The sequence below is a fragment of the Selaginella moellendorffii genome, unplaced genomic scaffold, assembly GCF_000143415.4.
Source record: "Selaginella moellendorffii unplaced genomic scaffold, v1.0 SELMOscaffold_69, whole genome shotgun sequence".
NCBI lineage: Eukaryota > Viridiplantae > Streptophyta > Lycopodiopsida > Selaginellales > Selaginellaceae > Selaginella > Selaginella moellendorffii.
In genome coordinates, this window is record NW_003314330.1 from 1,024,661 (window position 1) to 1,032,227 (window position 7,567).

At 37.6% G+C, this 7,567-nt stretch overlaps 2 protein-coding genes across 2 annotated transcripts; one reads left to right on the forward strand and one right to left on the reverse strand.

The window, feature by feature from the left end:
- Positions 1-1,314: 1,314 nt before the first annotated feature.
- LOC9653773 (bifunctional pinoresinol-lariciresinol reductase 1) lies at positions 1,315-2,639 on the reverse strand. Its single transcript, XM_002985725.2, has 5 exons — positions 2,410-2,639; positions 2,218-2,352; positions 1,917-2,163; positions 1,659-1,865; positions 1,315-1,601 (listed from the first exon to the last, which is right to left on the reverse strand). Exons 1-5 carry the CDS (start codon positions 2,587-2,589, stop codon positions 1,435-1,437), a joined length of 936 nt encoding a protein of 311 aa, XP_002985771.1. The 5' UTR covers positions 2,590-2,639; the 3' UTR covers positions 1,315-1,434.
- Positions 2,640-2,845: 206 nt separating this feature from the next.
- Positions 2,846-3,874, forward strand: LOC9640126 (methylesterase 18). The gene is made up of 4 exons (XM_002985632.2): positions 2,846-3,083; positions 3,161-3,286; positions 3,341-3,475; positions 3,523-3,874. The coding sequence occupies exons 1-4, from the start codon at positions 2,871-2,873 to the stop codon at positions 3,805-3,807; spliced, it is 759 nt and encodes a 252-aa protein (XP_002985678.1). The 5' UTR covers positions 2,846-2,870; the 3' UTR covers positions 3,808-3,874.
- Positions 3,875-7,567: the final 3,693 nt, after the last annotated feature.

A 7,567-nucleotide genomic window follows, 5' to 3' on the forward strand; every position in this document is an offset into this window, starting at 1 on the left:
TATATATATATATATATATATATATATATATATATATATATATATATATATATATATATATATATATATATATATATATATATATAGTAATGAGTAACTGTTAAAATTAAAATTTAGAAGGGTTAAAAATTAAAACATTCAACTATATAAAAAGTCAAGTATCAATTATATCACATTTAATATATTTCTCAAAATATTATTTTTCTTTGCTTTAGATTAAATTTAGATTGATTATCTACATCAAATCAGGATTAGCTCAAAATCCCTAGTTTTGAGTGGTCCAAATTGAAATTAATTTAGTGGCTATCAAAATCCCAATATACTAATAATAATATATAGCATTATAGCTGTACATTTGGAGCTCATAACATAGAAACATATAATTTTTTATTTTTTGAAGTATTTAATATTTATAATGAAAATTATTATTTATATAAAAGTAACCTCATCAAATAAACCTTTTTGTAGAGTATATTTTTATGATTTTATTTATATTTATTTATATTGAGTTAATTACCACTTAGCTTTATAAACGTAAAACTTACACCAAAATAATTTAAAACCACCAAAACTACTTTGAATTGTATATAACACTGCTCAAATCAACTAAAAACTGGCTCATATAGAGTGTTGATGAGCTAATCTCATGCATCATCAGCAATGGAAAACCCATTTCTGTCATCTAATGCCTTCAATATAAATGTTATTTTTCTTCAGACGACTTGAAGGGCAATGGATTTTTGGTGGCAACATATCATCCATTGCCAATTTATCAAATATATAATGCCAGCATATACATCATAATATGCCTTAAACAAGTAGTATAGGTTATAATATTGCATATGCTTATGTTGGAATTACTACTTACATATAAGCATATAGAATGCAAGTCTTCTGCCAACCAAAACCGCAGCAACCTTCTTCATGAATTTGGCTTTCTATAGCTTCTACAATAGTTATAACTATTAAATCCCTCACATCATCCTGATGTAATTACGAATGGAATTAAAGTGCCCATCAATAACCTCCTGCTTCATTGCTTTGCAAACCTCTTGCTTCATAGCCTTGTTAAAATGGTCACCCACAATATTCTAAAATCTCCTTCCTTCATAATATTTAATATTATTCTATTTATAGAAACTTCAAATCAGAAGTTTTACTTGATGTATTAAAATCCCATCTTCTGTCTTCTGGTTCTTCTAATTTTATCCTCACAGTATGATTGTTTTATGCCAGGAAGCTTGTAGTGCTAAGATTATTAGTATATCAGAGCTGTAAGACATTAATATACAGAAATTGCTGAGATGAAAGAAGGACAAGAAATTAGTCACACGGTTGTTGAAATAGCACACTTCAACTTTTCGTAAATATAATATAACACGATTTAAATCAGATGAGAATCACCATGATCCAATTTTTGAACTATAGATTGGTTCATACGAATAACTCAAGATACGATTCCGCTGTGGTATACTCCACCTCTGGATACAGAACAGAAGCTTCCAAATCATCTGGTCCAAAGTCGAAATATAAATCTCCTCTATGAAATATCTCGTACATGTGTGCTGCTGCTGCTCTGGTCAACCAAGGGTGCTTCTCATCTGCCGTTCATTCACAAGTGTGTTGAGCATGACTAGCGTGCTACTCTTGAACGTTACCTTGTATGTACTTGGCAAATAGCTCCTTCTCACTCAAGTAGCTCTTCTTCAGTGCTTTGCCTATTTTGCTTTCCCATATGGCTACCTGCTCATTCATTGTCAATACGTTCTTGGGCGGCCGGAAGTAGACAGTCCTGTTCAATGTTCGGGGATCATCGATACTCTTCGCAGTGTAAGTTCCTATATCCTTTTCAGCCATCCAAACGACTAAAGAAATCCAGTCAGAATTGAGCTCAAGACACAAAACTCTACACTTACTCTTCACGTTTCCATCGCCATGGATTACAACGCTATCCCCTGGAGGAACAAACTTGCACAGAGGTTCTAGTTGAGCAAAACTGGGCAGAAAAAATCCCATGAAACAATTTGCTGAAATATAAGTGTAAGGTATTCCAAGAGCCTCCACAGTTCTTCTGATTGCTACTTTGTCGGTGAATAACTTATCTCCGGGTGGTATGTGTGGGTTCCTATCCACGTCCGTTCCAAACTCGGAAGGATAAAACTTCTGCAATAACAAAGGAAACAAGGAACTGGGGAGGCCGATATGTGATTCATCTACCTTGATGTTTCCAGCCTCTTTAATCGCATTGATAAGTTTGTATTGTTCATCCAGATGGAAATGAGAGACTGTGCAGATGACAACATCCACTTGTTTAAGTAGTTTCACAAGCTCATCGTGGTCATCTAAAGACACCTGCAAACACAAACATTCATGAGGCAAAACATGTTTCGGATCTGTTGCAAGACCTACCCAAAATATCTTTGCTCCGGCTCTTCGAAAACTCAGGACAAGCTGCACCTTCTCGACATCCCTTGCAGCTTCCGGCCTAACTTGCACAAACGTTGGATGCCCCTGTTCTAAGCAGGCATTCACAATATGCCTGCCAATATAGCCAGTCGCGGAAACCACTAGAACCCTGTTTTCCCCCATAGAACAGCGTAGAGGAAAGAAACTAGAAGAACGCTATCTATTAGGTGCAAGACAACTGGATCTTTACAAGTGGGCTACGGTCTACAAATTAGTTCACATGTCTGCAGTAAAGAATTGACGAGTTGACCAAGTGAACAAAAGATACTTTTAACAAACTAAATGACGTAAGATGACGGCCACCAACAAGTTTTTTACACGCTAAACAAACTAACATGACGGCCACCATCAAGTTTTTTACACGCAGCAAATGCAAAGCCCTTGTCAGTAGCCCTAATTTCATAATGGTGCATTTCGTGCTCGTCCATGGCGGTGGGGGAGGCGCTTGGTACTGGTTCAAGCTGGTCGATATGCTGCTCAGCTCCGGGCACGAAGTAGAGGCGCTCAATCTCGCGGCTTCGGGAATCGACACCAGGACTCCTGCGGATGTTTTCTCCTTAGACGACTATAATCAGCCGCTGCTGGAGTACCTGGCCGCGCTGCCGGAGAATGACAAGGTTTAGTCTTGTGTGTGTGTGTGTGTGTGTGTTTGCATTGCTGCTCCAAAGATGATCTTGTTGCTCTGGAATATCAGGTGATTCTTGTGAGTCATAGCCTCGGAGGCAGGAGCGCGGCCTATGCGACTGAGCTTCATCCAGACAAGATCGCGCTGGCTGTGTATCTGGCAGCTCCATTTTGCTCCAACCATCTAGGCCCTGAGGTTAAATTACTGTTCAAAGGCTCTAATCTTACTGACAGGCTTTGCATTTTGCAGTTTTGGTATGAACGCATCAAAGACACTTCTGTGTATGATCTCTTTTACGAGCGTGGGAAGGACAATCTGCCTACAGCCGTCATGAAAAAAAAGAGCCTAGATCCCGATTACGCCCATCAACTGTGTTCGTCCGAGGTACATATTTTTGACACTAGCCCGAGCTAGCGTTCTTCTGGTTCCAGGATCGGACGCTGAGCAGGATGCTTGACAGGGCAATTCCCACCGCGGCCCTGTTTGGAAGCTTCACAAACACGGAGGAGAAGTATGGGAGTGTCCCGCTGGTGTACATCAAAACATTGCAGGATTTGGCGTGCCCTCCAGAAATGCAGGACAAGTGGATCGCGACTCATCCATTTGGGAACCTGAAAGAGGTTGTGACCATCGATTCGGATCATTGTGCAGCTTTGTCGGCTCCTTCCCGGCTGCACGACCTCCTCATTCAGGTCGTAGAAGCTCATGCGTCGTAAGGTTTTGGAGCTCTAAACATGTTATAAGGATTTTAATGTATATGCCATTTTTATACAGGTTTCTTCTTCTTTTTTTTCTCAAATTGCCTTTAATGAAAATATTTTGAGCTGACTGATAAGTCTTCTTACGAGAAACAGGCTTGAAAAGGCAAACCTTAATCCCCAATGGAGAGGTAATTATATCCTTGTAATCAAGTCCTAAGATAAACAGCGCGCTAGAGGTGGATTTAGAGTTTGATTCCAAACAGTCGCAACCAAAGAAACAGAAATGGAATAAAATAAAATCAAGCTCGTTTTACATATCAAAGAATTCCATTCCCTTTAAATTAGAGTACTTTATAAAAGGACTTCTTCCATTTCTTGTAAAACCTATCGACTGCAAAGAGAATGGAGAAGATCCAGACAATCACGGGATGGGTGCAAGAGCTCGTCGCCGCTGGCCCGCGAACTCCTGAGCAGCTGCTGGGCAAGAGGTGTAGCAGCTGCTCCAAGCGGGTGATGTCCTTCTGCATCACCTGCGAGGCCGTGGTCTGCAAGCGCTGCCACGGCGGGCGCCGCAGCAAGCACCATGTCCTGCGGATCGTCTTGACGTCGCGGGAGATGTCCGTCAAGGTCAAAGACATCGATCGCCTGGTGGACGTGAGCGACGTGCACATGTACTTCTTCAACGAGGCCTTCTCCGTCTTCCTCGACAGGCCGGCTCCCAGGATGAAGCCCCGGGGGAGGCCCAAACACTGCATCTTGTGTGGCCGCGAGCTCAAGATGGGCAGCGTGATTCACCGCACCGCCCCGCAGCTCATCGACTTCGAAAGCGGCAAGTACAAGTTCTGCTGCATCGGCTGCAAGATGCGATTCATCGAGCAGCACCCACAGGATGGCTACACACTCTCTGTGAATGCCCATGAAGATGGCGATGTCCCACTGCCAGAATATCGAAGTGATGAAGACGAGGGCGATGAGAGCCAGCAAGACGAGAATGATCAAAGCGAAGAGAATGACGAGGAGGAGGACGAGTCGATGGAACTAGGGCAATCGAGTGCAAGCACCTTGTCCGGATCAAAGGTGGAGAAAGGGATGGCTGTGAAGCTTGGGCCTTTGGCGAAAGGGACGTTGTCCAAGTTTAGGGACGGGAGGAACGTGGAAGGGATTGAGCTGAGCTTGTCGCTGTGTAGAGCTGGGAAGAGAAAAGTTGACGAGGGTCCTCTACCTCATGGGAAGCTGGCCAAGCTCAGGGATAGCCAGGATTTGGAGGAGATTCAGCTTAGTCTGGCTCCTCCATCAATGGCTAATGTGTATGAGACCAAGAGTTTTGTAGATTTTTCTGATCATTGCAACCCATGGATAAATATATATTAGTGTATTCAACACATAACAAATATACACTGGTGTAATTCTTGCTCATTGTTTAACTATTATCTTGAACTCGAATTATATTTTTTATTTTGTCTATGTGTGTAACATAATACATTTGGTTGAAAATGCTTTAAAAATATGTTTTGATAGAATTCACCAAATTGCAAGAAAGGAATGTTTTAAATATATAATTTCTATTTTTACAATAGATATTAAGAGATTAAATCACACTTGACCTTTCGAAATATAATTGATACAATATTTCCATCTGTTTTATCTTATATTCATAATCTTCATCATTTATATCATTTTTATAGGATCATTTTTATAATTTTTGATATAACAAAATTGAAAAGAATATTTATTTAATAATTATTACTAAATAAAAGGTATAAAAAATCAAATATATCCAATAAAAAATTCATTAATATAACTTTTTATTTAAATTTAATCGAGGATGAATAAGCTAATGGTGATAATGTAAGAAAAATACTAGATAATTCATATTTTACTTCTATTCAAATTTTCATGTGATTTATTAGAATAGTTGGTGGTTATTATACTATTGAGTTTATTGGAAAGCTTTCAACACCCATACATGATAATCACTACATTAATTAGTACTACTCTCAATTCTCATTCCATAGTTTCCACCAAACTTTATAGTTAAAAAATATAAATATTAATATAATATTAAGAAAATAATTAAAAAATGTTTAATTAAATGATTAATTAAGTTTAAACATCTTATTTAAATTTGCTATATATATAAATTTGCTATATATATATATGATGGCAGTAGTTTTTGGGATGACCTTAAACTGGAAGAATCCCTACTTTGCATTCCTGACCTTAGCTTGGCTCAAGCTAAATATGCAAATTTGAAATTGATAATTAAAAAATGTTTTAATTAAATGATTAATTAAGTTTAAACATCTTATTTAAATTTGCTATATATGTATATATGATGGCAGTAGTTTTTGGGATGACCTTAAACTGGAAGAATCCCTACCTTGCATTCCTTACCTTAGCTTGGCTCAAGCTAAATAGTCAATTGGCTTCATTGACATTGGGCAACTTTGCATATATCAGCACCAATATCCATCCGCAAGATATAAGAATTAGTAATAGACATAATTATAATAAGAAATCCCTCACCTAAAGTGCATGCCTCTTGGAGACAGTTGCAAATATAGATATGATATGGATCACTAACACTTAAAACAATCTAACAAATCTCCCTGTCAAGATGTATGAGTGATGTGATCTTGAATGTGGTTACCTTAAGCTCTAGCCAACTCACATTTGAGGGTGAGGTCAAAATAGAGAAGGTACCAATCAATAAAACCCTATATCCTGTTGAGACCTCCTTTATATGCTATGTTATTTGAATGCTATCTTGTATAAAAGCACTGAAGTTTAAAGCTATAAAGAAGATCAAAAACAATGAAGTTAGAGTTATATAGATCCACTTACCTCTAAAAAGAGACACTCTTAATAAGGCTTGATGCTTTTGGCATCTAGGATTATAATATCATTGTGCATGAGGCTAGACACTAGCCAATAAAAATCCTATGTTAAAATTAAAACCAAAAACAAGGAGTAACAGTCACAAGTAAAATTAAAATTCACTTGAAGTTCTGCTCAAACAAATTTTGAGGAATGTGTAGCAGTCTAGCATGGACACCCTTCTTACATCCATAGACTTTATGCTAGTTCTAAACTTAAATATATTGTTCCACTATTGCTATAAGTTTTGAGATGAGGACCTCTAAGAATCTATAGAGATCTAATTGGTTGGATTGAAAAGTTGCTCCAACTCTAATTTTTAGAGGAGATGCTGGTAAAACCATTTAAAGCACTCTTAAACCTTTTACCACCACCTCTTTATCTTTTGCAAAATGGGAAAAAGTTGTAAAAACAAAAAAATTGTATACACTAGAAAGAACTTGTCTAATTACATGTGGATGAATGAATTCTACTTAGTGTTCATGTCTTCCTTAATACAATTAAAATATGTAGTAAAGTTGCCCCTTATTAGTGTTAGCTAGCCAAAACATTTTACTATTGAGGTGTAAAGTATCCTTTCACATGTTGGTGGATAAAGCAGTAGTAACTACATAATGGGAATACCCATTTATTATTGCATGAACCCACAGGTTCTATAGTACCAACATACAGGATTAAAAATAGATGTGTTAAATTTCAAGCACTACTTAGAAGAATCTGCTATATGTTATCATCAATATGCCAGAGGTGCATGTAATAATCACCAATTTATCATGTATTGGAAACATCTCCCATGGCACTCTAGGTTGATAAAGTCAAATGTCTTATAGACCTTCTTAGCAAAGATTTCAAAACCCACTTGCCTCAATGCTTTATATGAATTCCAGATTCCTTAGTG

What these genes read in the sequence shown, in the direction of transcription:
- LOC9640126 (XM_002985632.2), top strand. Translation starts at nt 2,871, where the DNA reads ATGGTGCATTTCGTGCTCGTCCATGGCGGTGGGGGAGGCGCTTGGTAC. An exon ending in CCAACCATCTAGGCCCTGAG is followed by an intron (nt 3,287 to 3,340) that starts GTTAAATTACTG and finishes TGCATTTTGCAG; the next exon opens with TTTTGGTATGAACGCATCAA. An exon ending in ATCAACTGTGTTCGTCCGAG is followed by an intron (nt 3,476 to 3,522) that starts GTACATATTTTT and finishes TTCTGGTTCCAG; the next exon opens with GATCGGACGCTGAGCAGGAT.
- LOC9653773 (XM_002985725.2), bottom strand. Translation starts at nt 2,589, where the DNA reads ATGGGGGAAAACAGGGTTCTAGTGGTTTCCGCGACTGGCTATATTGGC. An exon ending in CCGGAGCAAAGATATTTTGG is followed by an intron (nt 2,353 to 2,409) that starts GTAGGTCTTGCA and finishes TTGTGTTTGCAG; the next exon opens with GTGTCTTTAGATGACCACGA. An exon ending in TGGCGATGGAAACGTGAAGA is followed by an intron (nt 1,866 to 1,916) that starts GTAAGTGTAGAG and finishes GGATTTCTTTAG; the next exon opens with TCGTTTGGATGGCTGAAAAG.